This window comes from Phocoena sinus, chromosome 1 (genome assembly GCF_008692025.1).
Source record: "Phocoena sinus isolate mPhoSin1 chromosome 1, mPhoSin1.pri, whole genome shotgun sequence".
NCBI classification, from domain to species: Eukaryota; Metazoa; Chordata; class Mammalia; order Artiodactyla; family Phocoenidae; genus Phocoena; species Phocoena sinus.
In genome coordinates, this window is record NC_045763.1 from 53,500,279 (window position 1) to 53,516,166 (window position 15,888).

The window sequence follows — 15,888 nt, forward strand, 5'->3', positions numbered from 1 at the left end:
ATCCTGGCAGGCAGATTCTCAACCACTGCGCCACCAGGGAAGCCTGAGTGTTATTTAAATACACAAAGATATGAATGTGGGAGGGAGTTGGTGGAGGAGAAGGCACTCAAAACTGTGCCAACAAGCAGGTATTTTTTAAAAAGATTTATTATTTATTTCTTTATGTAATTTATTTTTGGCTGCATCGGGTCTTAGTTGCAGCACATGGGATCTTCGTTGAGGCGTGTGGGATCTTCGTTATCATACTCGAGCTCTTCACTGTGGTGCGGGGGTTTCTCTCTAGTTGTGGCATACAGGCTTTCTCTTCTCTAGTTATGGTGTGCAGGCTCCAGGGTGTGTGGGCTCTGTAGTTTCTGGCACGTGGGCTCTAGTTGGGGCATGTATGCTCAGTAGTTGTGGCACACAGGCTTAGTTGCCTTGCGGCATGTGGGATCTTAGTTCCCTGACCAGGGATCGAACCAGCGTCCCCTGCATTGTAAGGCAGATTCTTTATCACTGGACCACCAGGGAAGTCCCTAACAAGCAATTTTGCTTGAATAAATAGCTCAAGAGCATTAAAATTAGGAGGATGCAATGAGCAGATGAGAATCATGTGTATAATCAACTCCAAATTTTTATTTGAAATAGTAAAGGTCAGTCTTTCATCAATGACCCACTATTTCAACTAATCGCAATTTTTTTCAAACCAAGAAAGAAGTAAAATTTCAATATAGCCTTGTCAAATAGATGTCTAAAATATCCCAAACCAGTGTCTATTTTACTATCCTGTTCTATGCTATGAACTATATGTTTTGAAAAATAAATCTTTTTTTTCCCAATTCACTAGCCCACATTTCTAATTTGGTCCCTACCTCGCACCTCTATCACCCCCAGTTAATGCGACTGTCCAGAACCACAGTTTCATAGAGCACTTTGGGCACACGAGGGCACATGGTAAGAAATGTGACCTTCTTCTATTGACAGGTCAGAGTGCCTCATCACATTTTCTTGTATTTTCACTGATGACTTTAAGAGAAACCACAACTGTAGTCGAGTAAAAGGAAAGAAAGAAATGGAGTTTTCCATCTAGAAAGACTCATGGACCAAAAATAGATCATTGGCAGTGAATTCAGCATTTATTTGAGCCTATTAACAGTATATTTATTTTATGTATGATAGTTCATTGAGCACCCAGAAAGTATCTAAGAGTTTTGGATTCAGGCTACTTTTACTGATTAAAAACTCCAGTGGGTCTTTTCCTTCCCTTTGAGTATGAACGAAGAGAAATTTCCCATTTGACTTTTGTAATGTTCCAAGATCAAAGGAGTTTATGCTGAAAATTCAGCTCTGTAAAAGCCATGTGTAGCATAAGTTCAGTCTAACTCTCCCAAATTCAGTGAAAACGGGGCATTTGGCCACCAAGCTTTGAAAACCAGCATTACAGAGGGTGTAACCAGGAGCTTGCATTAATTTCTTCCTGAACTAGCTTCATGAAAATGGCCCTTAGTGTCATCTTGGCAGTGTTGTTGGGATCGCCTGAAGCCACTGACCCAGCAAATTTCCTTGAAATCATTCCCCTGAAATAGTGCAGAGAAACAAGCTCTTGGCAGTATAAATGCTCCCTGGGTCTGGAAATTTCATAAGTCAGAGTTAAAGCAAAGAATGGTCTGAAATCTATTGCTGGTACAGAATCTGAAATGTAAATTGTCTGGATCAAGGAACCCTTCCCGGCTCTTTGCAGCTGCCTCTCTAATTGCTATAATAATAAAGAATGTTTTCAGAACTGTGTGGTGATCAAATGAAAGCATTTATTATTGCGAAGATATTTGGAATCCAGATGGGTCATCTGGTTAAAGACCTCTGATTTTCTTTGGTTGTTTCTCTACTAGAGCATTTGTACAGGAAACTTTTTTTTGAAAAGTAGGTTTGGTTTGGAGGTCTTTACCTATCTTATATTTTTGCAAGAAATATTTCATTTATTTACTTCAAGTCAATTTAATTCTAATTCTGATACTACATGCTTCGGGACTGAGGTGGAATCAACCTCAGTCATTTTGGAGGTCCATTGGCTCTCAGGGTTCTGGTTCTGTCTCAAAGCTCCTCAACACTGGGGCCCCTGCGGTCATTGTCATCAGTCCACCCTGGTAATCACCAAGCCCATGCTTACCCAGGCCTGCATGATCTCTTCACATCCGAATTCCTGCCGCTTCCAGGCCCCAATGCTTGGGACTCAGGACTTCTTTCAAGGTGGGATCCATTATGCCTGTAGGCTGCAGCCCTTGACCATTGTCTGCAGGGTCTTGCAACCTGTGTGTGGGCTGGAGGGACAGGGAATGGGAGGGCACCGGGCAGTACAGGGCTCAAATCCTCACTTCTCAGGGACCCACAGATCTCTGTTTCTAGTCTCCATTCAAAAGTGCTTTTCCGGGCTTCCCTGATGGCGCAGTGGCTGAGAGTCTGCCTGCTAATGCAGGGGACACGGGTTCGAGCCCTGGTCTGGGAGGATCCCACATGCCGCAGAGTAACTAGGCCCGTGAGCCACAACTACTGAGCCTGCGCATCTGGAGCTTGTGCTCTGCAACAAGAGAGGCCATGACAGCGAGAGGCCCGTGCACCGCGATGAAGAGTGGCCCCCGCTCGCCGCAACTAGAGAAAGCCCTCGCACAGCAACGAAGACACAACGCAGCCAAAAATAAATAAATAAATAATTTTAAAAAAAAAAGTGCTTTTCCTCTCCAGTGGCCCGACAAGACGCCTAGCATCTCCATTACCACCGTCATTTCAGTGCCCTTCAGTTTTTTTTGGCTTTTGTTTTTGCTTTTTTTGCGGTATGCGGGCCTCTCACTGTTATGGCCTCTCCCATTGCGGAGCACAGGCTCCGGACACGCAGGCTTAGCGGCAAAAGCTCACGGGCCCAGCCGCTCCGCGTCATGTGGGATCTTCCCGGACCGGGGCACGAACCCGTGTCCCCTGCATTGGCAGGTGGACTCTCAACCACTACGCCACCAGGGAAGCCCCAGAGTCAGGATTTGAAACCACAGTGTCTTACACTTAGGTCTGTGAATGCCCTTTCCCTGACTCCATGCTCTGTCCTCCAGGGCCAGTTCATTCCCCTAAGTTCTTACCTTTCATTGCCCAAGTAATGAGGCCTGACAAACCCCCTTCATCAGGCCACACTTCTATGCCAAATCCTTGAATACCAATAAATACCTGAAACCATGTTTCAAAATATACCATAAAATGTAAATAAGAATGAGACATCGTTCACCTCAAGTGTATACACAGCAGCAGTGTACACAGTTAACAGTAAAACACATGGGGAAGTTTAACTTGAAATATTAGGCAAAACCAGTCCTAAAAGAATGAAATAATAAACTTAGGAAAAATTGATTATACCTCTGAATATACCAAAACTGTGTATTTTGTTTAGGTCAAATAAAATATGGCTTTATTAACAAATAGCAAACTATGGGTTACTGCCTATGGTTTGGTTGCTGGCTTAAGGAAGCGTTTATGGTTGTTAAAAATTAAGAAGGATTTTTTTTTTATAGGATGCTATAGTTATACATGAAGTCTATGAAGAAGGGGCAGCAGCCCGAGATGGTAGACTTTGGGCTGGTGACCAGATATTAGAGGTATGTGATTATGAATTCTATTTTATACCAGCAAATATGGTTCCTTTAGTGACCTTGATCCACAGTCAGTTTACCTATTCACTGTCTTCTAGTCAACTATATCCTTATTATTTCTTTCCCAGTGTAACAAAACATGTACTTTATTCTTTTTTCTTTTTTTGATGTACATCAAATAACTGTCATTAGAATCATGACAGATTACCAACCTAAATCTGTCTGTGAAAACTTTCTTTAATTAAAGGGGAAAGTACAACTAAAGGTTCTATAATCAAACGAAACTGTATAGTATTGCAATTTGATCTTTTTGCCTCTCCACCTTACTAAATGCCCTTCTAAAAACACATATGTATAGACATACACATAAACATGCACACCTGATATTTTAAAAGACTTTATTGCAGCTTTAAGTATTATTTTCTTATCCCTAATAAGTATATTTATGTCAAATGGAGGTCCATGCCATGGTACCTTTGTTTCAAAGCTGATGAAAACGTAGAATCTTCTTCCTTTAGGTGGTATATGGTACTTATTAAAAATTGAAATGCTTAACTTGCCTCTTTTAAAAGGACTCTCATTTAAGCAAAGGTGTTAAAGCCTTTTAAAAAGAGCCAAGGCAGGCAGTGTCTGAACTAGGAAACGGATGAATGGAAAGTCAATGCCAGGCATTCTGGTAGGTGGAACTAAAGAGCTTTTTCAATGGTGTGAAACCTTTAGGCAACATTTATTTCTTTCATTGGATGAATTTAATTGAATAGTTAACATTTTATGGTGGGCATGTGCATTTTTGCTTTGTAGCTTTAATGTAGCACATTATGAATGACATCATAGAATTTTATTTTTCCCTTTGGTGGTTCAAGTCTGCCTCCCAAGATGAAACCAGAGTTATAATTAAAGGTAGAAAACATAGGCAAGAAGGGGTTAAAGGAGAGGCCAGGCTGAGTGCAAATTAAATTCAGGGCAAGTTATAGGGTTTCTCTGCAGGCCTTTACTGTGCTTCATCATTGGATTAGGACATATTCCCAGCGCATTCATTAAGGTGCAAGTGTATGAGGTTAGAAAAATAAATGTAGCCTCTTTGGGAATGGACTTGACTGTTTTAGCATACAACACCATTTTTTAGTGGTCAGGAGTTTTGAGGGGGTTTTTTTCCTCCCTAGATTTTCTAATTAACTGGTGCTATCATAATTGGCTTTATAGAGGAATAGATTGAGTATTCAGAAGAGTACAGATGCATACATGTCTTGATAATTAACATAATTTGTAAGCCCACAGATTTTTCTGTAATGGACACGTGGACCTAAATCTAATATGTGCATTTCTTGTTTATGGCGATGTTTGAGCAGGTGTAAATTCACATAAATTCACAGTATAAATCTTTAAATATGTAGTGTTTATTTTATATCAGTTATACCTCAATAAAAGAAAAAAATTTAATTTATCTATCTGTATTGAATAGACCCTCAGCTGTAGCTGCTGTCTTCCATAAAATATATTCATGTATAAGTGAACACTCAGGACAGATAAGCATGAAGAAAGCAAATTTGTTTTAACTGCAAGGAGAATTTGAAAGGTCAACTAAACCATTTCCTGGCATCTGGCCGAATTGTATTACCCAGTGTGGATGGATGGTCTACACTACACTTCTCATTAAAGATAGCCAGACAGGCTCTTCTCTTGCCCCAGACAGGATCTTGTCCACAAAAGCATACTGTGTGTCTAGTTAAGAAATGTAGCTCTCAGGTTGGTCAAGGAACATGTTTCCCTTCTAAGCAGCTTTAGATTCCACATTTGAACTTGTTCCAATTGTGGCTGCTGTGTACAGATGCGTAATGACGTGTAGTCAGCCTGGGGCCTGCAGGTTGCCTCGAGAAGAAGACCGGCCAGCTTTGGTGATACATTTCGAGACTGTACTTTTTCCAAACAATGGCTTTTCTGCTCATGAGAGTCCTCTGCCTGGTGCAGGCTGGCCTTCCATGGTTTTATACTATCCTCATGTTAAATGAGGACAAGCCAGGTTTTGCTTACAAAGATATAGTCAAATAATCTTTTAGCCTGGTAAGATTTATAATTCTATGATTAACATGGACTGTCTTCTTTCTGGTTCTTTTTTTAAGGTTCAGACCCTCCTCTTACCCTACACCTATTCCCATTATCCCCTTCTATTTTTGTGCAGGTGGGAGAAGAAGGAGTAGAGGGCTAATGCCTGGTTTTCCCTGTGGGGTAAAATAGTAAGAACTGCTGCCCTAGTTTGGTTATTCTTTCCTTCCAAAGCAGCACTTCACCCATTTCCCCGAATGCCTGTCCTCCCCAAGGGACATGATATACTCCCATTGACAGCTTGGGCTCCCTATGGCCCTTCTCAAATAGGGAACCCTGCTATTACCACTCCTACCCCTCTACAATCAATGTTCTAAATAATGCATCTGGTGCTTATGTAAGGCACTTAAGGTAATACATCACTGCACAATATTCTAGCCACACAGCAATATTTCTCTTACAATTATTGGTACATTTAATGGTGTCTCTTGATAAGCAGAGGAGAGAATGAAAACTGTGAACTTGGAACAGATCACTTTGATTTGAGCAGACATCTTGATGCTGGCATTTCGTGTGAATTGCTTTTGTAATATTAGAGTTCATGACAATGCTTTTAATTAGAAGCATAATGGTTAGGGCCTTTCAAAGGGTATTTTAGAGGCTTGGAGAATTCACCTTCAATCATGGAGGTAACTTTTTCTCAGTTGAGTAGCAGAAGTGGTCTTGTGTGCCATCTGTTGGAATACAGGAAAAGAATCAGCTCAGGCCACATTTTCTGGAGACATTCTTTCCCCCTTTGTCTGTGGGTTTACCTCACAAACAATGAAAGCGCATTCGTGGGCCTGAAGTGCATTCGTGCACCTAAAGTAACAGTGAATGCTGGCACTGAGAAAATACAGCCCTGACTGCAGTTACTTCAGTTCCTTTTAAAAATATCAATTCCTAACTTCTGTCAAGCTTAACTGTATGCCAAGCCCTGTGCCGAATGTACTACAGGGTTTATTTCATTTAATCTTCACAACACTACATGGATACTATGATTATTGTTATTATTATTATCTCCAATTTGTGGAAGACGGAGTTGAAGCTGGCCTTGAGTAATCTATGTAAGGTTTCACATAGTAAGTTAAAATCAGCACTCAAACCGAATGCCATCTATATCCAAACGCCTGCTTAAACACTGTTATTCTGGGTGTAGTTAATCTAAGTGAGTTCCCAGACCCACCAAGATATATCAGAAAATAAAGAGCAGCTTGAAAATTAGGCTTTTAAACAATTTCTTGACTCATAGCATCAGCTTTAAATAATAGCTCAAAAGTCACCTTCTCCAAGAAGGGCTCATTCTTCTCTTCTCCCTTCTCTGTAACCATTCTTTATGCATGAGTCCTGAGTCTTTGGAATGTTAGAACTGGAAGAGCCTTAGACCAGCCCCTCATTGTACAGATGAAGGAATGGAGGTCCAGAGGTAGGCTTGACCTGCCCAGGACACCCAGGGATGGACCAAAACACAGACTGAAACCAACATCTTGAGAGAACTCTGTCACCCACCTGGCCATGGCCTAGGCCCATCCTTCCCTTGGTTTGGCTCTTTTCCTGGCTGGGACCTTGAAGCAGTGACCCATGATTCCCTTCATTTGAGCCTAGTCTACTCTGCCTCTTAATTTCCCCCTTGTGTCATTGAGTTACCAACATCAATACTTGATTTTTGCTGTGTCAGGGAGCTCCAAAAACCCATTCTAAGAATAAGATGAGGCAGCATGGTATAGAGACCAAGGGTGGAAAGATAATCTGGGTTCAAATTGTGGCTCCTCCATGTACTAGCTTTGTAACCTTGGTCAAGTCACTTAACCTCTCCATGCTTCAGTTTCCTCATCTGTAAAATGGTAATAGTGTCAGACAGTTAGTGTAAGATTGAATGAGGAAATTCTCATAAAGGGCTAATACACAAGCATTTATTAAGTAAATAAATAAGTTGGCTATGATTTTGCCATTTAACAGACAAGGAAATGGAAGCTCACAGAGTTTACATGACCTGCCCAAATTCACATGATTTTCTAGAAACGGGACCATGGTTTTACTCAGTGCTGCTTCCAGTATAGTCTGCTGTCTAATGCATGGTCCTGTCTATGCTCACTCAGATACAGATTCAGATGAGTGGACTTCAGGGAGTCTTTGACGCTGTCAGAAATACCAGTCCCTCATTTCCTTCTGGCCTGTTCTGAAGTAGTCACGATGTTAGCAATTAAGAGTGAGGAAGTCAAATTCAGCAAAAATCAGCAAACTGAGTCCAAGAAATGATGACCAAATACTAATGTTTATTTCCCCTTTGACCTCAATTAAATGAGCCAAGTAGTCCCTGCTGTCTCATGTTGAGTTCACAGTAAAGTTCACAGCCACCTAAAATTGCATTATCATGTGTACTAACCCACCCTCTATGCTTATTTGGGGTGGAGGTGTGTAAGGATTACAGCCTTTGTATCTGAAGCAGCTATGACTGCTAGTGGTCACTCCCTGTGTGCCTTGGGAATGGCTGGACATTTCTGGAGGTTTTTCACTGGTTGGGTCAAGGAGCTGCCCCAGACAGAGAGGCCTCTGCTGTCAGCAGCACATCTTGGATGCCCGTCGTTCCAGGTTAATGGGATTGACCTGCGGAGCGCCAGCCACGAAGAAGCCATCACGGCCCTGAGGCAGACCCCCCAGAAGGTGCGATTGGTGGTGTATAGAGACGAGGCGTACTACAGGGATGAGGAGAACTTGGAAGTTTTTCCCGTGGATCTGCAGAAGAAGGCTGGCCGAGGCCTGGGCCTGAGCATCGTTGGGAAGCGGTAAGGAAATGCTGTGAAGGTCAGGATTGATTGGCCTCCTTCCTTCGGAGTTTTAGGGGCTAAAGCCTATAAACACTGAAAGATAAAGCTTAGTATAAACTAATGATATGATTTCTAAAATTAACATTTTTATGAATACTTGAACGAGATAGGTCATGTTTCTGAGCAAGCCCAAAAATGTGTCATATAAAGATAGAACTCTAAGCCCAGTCGACCCAGACTGTTCAGACTTTTATCCCCATGGAGAGTAAGAACAGAGTTTCTAAGGTTCTTTCAACTTGGAGTCACTTAGATCTGAGGCTTGCAGGGGTTAATTAAAGCAACCGTACCCAAGAAACAGCTGATATCAAGAAAGAGATTTATATATACAATGTTGGGTTAGGAAAATTGCTTTGCCATAGAGTACCGTGTTAATTTCATACTCTCTTAAACTAGTTGAGTAGTTCCTGAGACTAGCTGAGTTGACATAGTCGACAGACATAGATTCTTCATGACTACAGTTTTCTATTAAGACAGATGTCCCCAAAATAATAGCTTGCAGCAAAAATGTAGGTAGATCCTCGTGGCTAGGCTACTCTTTTGAGATCTTTGCTGCTTACCCGTGTGATAGGAATTGCAGTAATTACTCCAGAATAATATTAACAGATTAGAGAAGTAAGTAAGATTTTGAAACTGCAATTCTAGCTTCCACAGTTTACTGGCTTTAGATATCTAGTGTGTATTTATTCCAACAGGGCTGCAGGATTTTCATGTGACACCCCAATATAGCCTTAAATGGCATCAAACATATTCTTAGGAAGAATTGAATTTGGTTTTACATATATCGTGTCATGTGCCCTCACAGACCTCTGATGACTAGCCTAGTGGCTTTTTCCAACAGTCCAAGCTGTTACTAAGATACTAGCTACCATTTTTGAGCACTGATTTTTGCACCACGTACTGTGCTCTCATGATCTCTTTTTTACTTCAGCACCATAAAACCGTCAGTTTGGAAATGCATTATGAAACAAAGGAGCTGAGACTCATATTTCTAAGCAAACTCAGTGGACATCTGGGTACAGAGCAACTGACAGAGCCCATGTTGAAGTTTCCCTTCTTGCTGTGATGCATACACGTGCCTGGAGAGATTCCATTTAGAGTAATGGTTTTTCCTTTATTGTCTCGTAGTGGATTGATGAAATAATCTTCATACAACACCAGCATTTTAGATTAAGTTTGTAAGGAACATTTACATTCCTTAGCACAAAAGGTTTCATTATAAAAGATAAGATGTAGGGGCTTCCCTGGTGGTACAGTGGTTAAGAATCTGCCTGCTAATGCGGGGAACACAGGTTCAAGCCCTGGTCCGGGAAGATCCCACATGCTGCGGCCCGTGCGCCACAACTTCTGAGCCCGCATGCCACAACTACTGAAGCCCGTGTGCCCAGAACCCGAGCTCCGCAACAAGAGAAACCACTGCAGTGAGAAGCCCATGCACCGCAACGAAGAGTAGCCCCTGCTCACCGCAACTAGAGAAAGCCCACACGCAGCAAGGAAGACCCAAAGCGGCCAAAAATAATACATAAATAAAATAAAAAAACAAAAGCCCATCTGAGCTAGAATGAGTTCATCTTTAAAAAAAAAAAAGACAAGATGTATAAGCTCTCAAAATTCACAATTCTTTGCCTAGCAGTTCCACGACTAGGAATTTATCCTAACCATATGCTTGTAGATATGTTATTCACTGCACATAGTTTGCAGTAGATAAAGAATGGAAATAACCTACTGATATATGTCCACCAATAGTTTACTAATAAATGAAATTAAGGAACATTCATAGAATAGTATGTAGCCATAGAAAGAAAACATTGAGGAAGCTCCAAGTGCTAATAAAGACCAGTTGCTAAGGTATTAACTGAAAAAAGAAAAGTTAAAGAAAACAAAACTGGAGGGAAAAAAGGAGTGTATGTGCATGTATAGCCATTTACAAGCATGTGTACTATACCCACGTGCATTTGCTTACGTATACACAGAATATCTCTTGGAGATACCCAAGAAATGAGTAACATTGGTTACCTCTGAGAGGGAAACTTGTGGACAGGTGAACAGAGGTGAGAGGTGAACTTCCCCCCCACCCCTTTTTAACCTCTTGAATTTTGAGACATTTATTTGTTCACCAAATAAATAAACATAATTAAAACCTTAAAGTAATGAAGGCAGGGAAAGAGAGGGAGAGTGAGAAAGAGACTAGAAATAGATCATGTGATAATAATTGAGCTGATCTCTAAGGAAATAACCTGTACATTTTAATAGTACTTAATTCTACTTTTTAAAGTGTATTTCCATTTTATTTCACTAAAATTATCCTCTTGCAGAAATTATGCCCTTGGGCCAATGAAAGTGAATATTACAGGCAGCATAAATAGGTATAAGCTATTTAAAGGGCAAGCACTCTGAGGTTTATCATTTGGGAAGAATATCAGTAGTCTCAGATTTAACATAGAAATATTAGGTTGTGCCACTACACTGCTTTATGATATTCACAGAAATGGAAGTGGAGTGTTTATTTCTGACATCGTGAAAGGTGGAGCCGCAGACCTTGATGGGAGATTGATTCAGGGAGACCAGATCTTATCTGTGAATGGGGAGGACATGAGAAGTGCCTCCCAGGAAACGGTGGCCACTATCCTCAAGGTGAGTCCCTAGCTGCTTTCTGTGTGGCTGGTATAACTCAAGTCCACTGGGAACGGTTCTAATCTGGCTTGTTTATAAAATGTGTTGAATTTTATGCTGATTCTAATTTTTTACTAGAGACCTAATACCCGATTATTTTAACCAATCAGGAATAGCCCTAAAAGAAAGCTATTATACTGACTAACAGGATTGAAGGGAACCCTATTTGGGGATTTAAGCTAGTTTTTCATACTTGTGAGAATTCCAAGTATCCTCAATTGTCCTCTAAATGCATTTGATGGGACAGATTCTCCTGGAGTCACAGAATGTATCCTCCTCCCTCTTGGGCTATATTAACATGAATTCATCAAATCCAGTGTTTATTGCTTGAAAGAACATTAAAGATTGTTAAAGACCAAGTCCTTCATCTCACAGTGAAGTCTGAGAAAGTAGAAGGGCGTGCCCAAGGTTTCAGAGCTGCACTTGAGGGGTTTTCCTGCCACCCAAACTGTCTCTCACTGAAGTTGCTGGGAGGCTAAGGCTCAAGGTTCCCTTCCAAGTGTCTTTGCCACATGGACCCTACCTTCCTTGAAAGAAACTGGTTAATAAAAATCCTTGTAAATTGCCATTCAACTATAACCAGGTGTATCTTACTCTGTTTCAGAAATACTATAGCTGTAGGAGCTTTTGCAAAGATAAATGAATTTTATTTTAAAATCCTGCTTTCCTAAAATAGTCAACTATCAGTTATTACTCAACAGAGGACTTGTATTAGATTACCTCTGTGTTTGATTTTTCTGTCCTCCTTTTCACCACTTTTTCTTAATCATTTCACTGCTCGCAAATACTTTCATCAGAAGGGAAAAGGAAGAGAAAGGAGGTGAATTGAAATGTAATCCTTTTAACGTGTTTAAAGAAGTCGCAAAATCATGAGATGAATAGCATTGAGCTGATAAATTTTTATGACCTTGTGTGATTTTTTTGATAACTGAATTTCCTTTCTACCTGCAGCCTTCATCAGCCATTTACAGTTCTTGGCTGCAGAGAGATGAGTGGAGGCACTGCCACGAGAATTTAGAACACACATCCTACTGTTTTTCACCTCTGTTCTTTTCTTGTCTTCCCAAGTGTGCACAGGGGCTTGTGCAGCTAGAGATTGGAAGACTCCGAGCTGGTTCCTGGACCTCCTCGAGGAAGACATCACAGAACAGTCAGGTTGTTGATGGCTTCCCGTTAGACTGGCTCACCTGTCCCAATTGGGAGAAAGTTCCCCATTTCATAACTGATTGTTTGGAAACAATGTGTAATATACAGCATATTCACAACACCAAGTTCGGTGTACTTTAATGTGTTTGAAATAAAAAGTGAAAGGTGGGGTGGGAATTCATTAATCCCTAGATTTTTCTCTCCTTTATTGCCTGCAAATGTTTTCTTAGAACCCCTTTTCTCTCCCACTATTAGTTCTATATTACCTAGGCATTGCATGTACACAGCTGTGTTTATTAAAAAAAAGAAAGAAGTAACATCTGGTGGCAATTTGACCCTCATTAGCACAACATTGTTCTATTCATTCAATTAAATATTGCTATAAAGTTAACTTGTGAATAGCCACTCACACATGCTGAGAGCAATTAATGGTATATTCCTGGGAGAGCAAAGTGGGGGGTTGTTTCTCCTGTGGGAGGGAGGCCTTAGTGGGTGATATTTTGTGGGTTAGCAAACATCTCATGTTTATTTGCAAGGCTGAGGTAAGTGCCACTTTTTTTTCAACGAAGTATATTTCACTGTGTTTTTTTTTTCACTGTAGTGGCTGACAAAATCAAGACAGTAGAGGATATGTTAAGTCCCATTTGGTACATAATGAAACTATAGAAACTTACATGTGACCCCCAATCCCTTTTGTGGGTTATTAGATGGGCCTTTGTCTGAGGTTAAAAGCATGACTTTTGGTCTCCTTCCTAATTTCCTTAAAGCCACTCCAAGGCCTTTGTTTAGATGATGTTCTGATTTTATGGTTAGCACACAGGTGCTTCTGGAATTAAGTTAGCTGCCCCTTTTGCCTCACTGGTGTTAGAAAATGAGTGAATAAATAACAACATTGTTCAGATAGGTTCACAGATTAGCTGGCTTCTTTTAGATAATCATCGGAGCAATCAAACCCAATAAACATCATGTTAAGTTTGGAACTTTTTTTTTTTTTTTTTTTTTTTTTTGCATTTCTGGTTTATGTAATGGGCAGCAAATATCATGTGTACTAAGAGACAGTGGTGCATTAGGATTCTAGAGGTCAATAGTTGGTGAGGACTCTGACCAGACTTGTATCAAAAGTGGGAACTTGAGATGCAAAATAGTTGTCTTGGCTTCTTCCTTAATGGAAGATTCAACTTGAGTGATTTCATTGAAGCCCTATTGTACATAGGGGTTAGAATGCAGAATGAACAATACTGGAGATGAAATTTTTCTTCCTGGAGAGTATGGGAGGGCAACACAGAAGGGGTTCAATTGGGTCTCACTCCAAAAGGAGTTTGATAGATTGAAAAGAGAGAAAGGGTATCCCAGGGCTTCCCTGGTGGTGCAGTGGTTGAGAGTCCACCTGCCGATGCAGGGGACACAGGTCCGTGCCCCAGTCCGGGAAGATCCAACATGCGCGGAGCACCTGGGCCTGTGAGCCATGGCCGCTGAGCCTGCGTGTCCGGAGCCTGTGCTCCGCAACGGGAGAGGCCACAACAGTGAGAGGCCTGCTTACCACAAAAAAAAAAAAAAAAAAAAAAAAAAAGGTATTCCAGACGGAGGGTGTAGCATAGGCAAAGGCACAGAGGGGTATAAGGAATTCCAGTGTTTTAAGAAAATTTTGGACTGACAGGTAAGGTGGTAGGTAGAACTGGATTTCTGTCCTTGAGGAATGTATATGTGCATCTTAGTGATGAATAAAGTTTACACTCAGGTTAAATACAAAACTAACAAATTTAGAGGCTCTATTATTAAAGGTCAAAAACCCACCATGGGGGCTTCCCTGGTGGCGCAGTGGTTGAGAGTCCGCCTGCCGATGCAGGGGACACGGGTTCGTGCCCCAGTCCAGGAAGATCCCACATGCCGCGGAGTGGCTAGGCCCGTGAGCCATGGCCACTGAGCTTGTGTGTCCAAAGCCTGTGCTCCGCAATGGGAGAAAAAAAAAAAAAAAAAAAAAAAAAAAAAAACCCACCATGACCATTTATCTGTTATGTAAATGTGAGCTGTCATATTTCAGAAACCTGGGACGAAGTATCAAATGCTTTTCTTTAACCTCTTTGCACAGCATTTTTATTCAGAGGGTAGAAGTTTAATTCAATTTTAAGCAAAGCAGAAAATATATTTTATCCTTACTTTGTCCTTAAAATTATGACCTAGATGATATGAGAGTCTGTACTGATATGTAGCTAATGGGAAGAAGGCTTGTAGCAGGCTGTAAAAAGGAAGTGTCCTCCTTCTTCAAGAATTGAATATCAGCCCATGACCCAGATGGAGAAAAAGAGGAACCCATAACCAAACATTTCCCCTCCAAACCTTTTTAAAGCAGTCAGTACTGTCTAGGGGCACAGATTTCCTTCTGGGCAATTATAAGATAGGGAGACAGATGCCTCCTTTTGAGGGTCTGGGAGAATTTTAACTCGTTGACTTGGCCTAGAGAAAGTGAGTTCATTAAGAGAGATCTTCTAGCCATGGGGCTACCAAGCCTCTTTTGAAAAAAAGTGTTTTCCTACCAACCAGGAAAGAGTATCCTTACTCTGCAGAGGAAAATGTATAATGGTAAAAACACTTGAGAAATCTTTTCCTCAGATAACTGAGGGAGTACTTCCAGGCAAAGTTCATATTTCTAAAGGCCTTGACAAACACAAAGTTCTGAGATTTTGTTTAGGCAAAGGTTATAATATGCTATACTTCCTCATTTCTGAGTAGTTATCTATTATAGCACCATTGATTCAAATCATATCCTTTCAGGAAAATATAAAAACACTCCTTTATATATATATATATATCCACTGTGAAGTGTACTGATGTCTGCAACTTACTCTGAAATGAATTTTTTTTTAAAGGCAAACTGAGTGATGAATAGATATGTAACAAAAAAATAGTAAAATATTAATTGTGGAATCTAGGTGGTGTGTCTACTGTATCATTCAACTTTTCTGTATATTTGAAATTTTTCATATTTAAGGAATGTTAAAATATTAAACAACTTTCATCATACTAAGGAAATGGATCGAATTATCATTTTTCAGGTAATAATTATGGTCTTAGGTTTACCTCCAAATTTTGAGGCAGTTAAAGCATAACCGTGAGAATTTGGTAGAAAAAATTCTTTATTCACTAGTGGTATCATTGTTTTCTGCATTGGAAAGACCCTTCACTGTGCATATGATTTTCGTTGAATAGCCACTAGCCAAACATGACTATACATTATCTAAATTTATTTAAATAAACGTTAGATTTATTTTAAAATGATAGTAATGGAGGTATAGCAGATTGAGCTGAATTATTACCAACTCTAGGAAAATCTTTGAGGAAAATATATTTTAATATTCCTAAACTAATATATTCCCCTGATATTTACTGCTTTTTCTTACAGTTCAGGGTTCTTTCTATTTGATGGAGTTCCTATAAATCTAGATTTTATTATATTTGTTTTAGCAAAATAGATCAGTAATTTAGATAAAAAGAAAATAAATTTTGCCTGTAGTCCCAAATGACACTTAGTGGCATTAACTGATCATATGTAAACA

General features: G+C 40.3%; 1 protein-coding gene across 6 annotated transcripts in view; it reads left to right on the top strand.

The window, feature by feature from the left end:
- Positions 1-15,888, top strand: part of PATJ (PATJ crumbs cell polarity complex component) — a 352,815-nt gene that overhangs the window by 306,099 nt on the left and 30,828 nt on the right. For all 6 annotated transcript variants that reach the window (XM_032644105.1, XM_032644108.1, XM_032644106.1 and 3 more), the window contains 4 exons: positions 3,531-3,614; positions 8,283-8,476; positions 11,002-11,149; positions 12,257-12,343. In XM_032644105.1, coding sequence (XP_032499996.1) covers positions 3,531-3,614; positions 8,283-8,476; positions 11,002-11,149; positions 12,257-12,343 — 513 coding nt within the window. The remainder of the gene's footprint in view (positions 1-3,530; positions 3,615-8,282; positions 8,477-11,001; positions 11,150-12,256; positions 12,344-15,888) is intronic.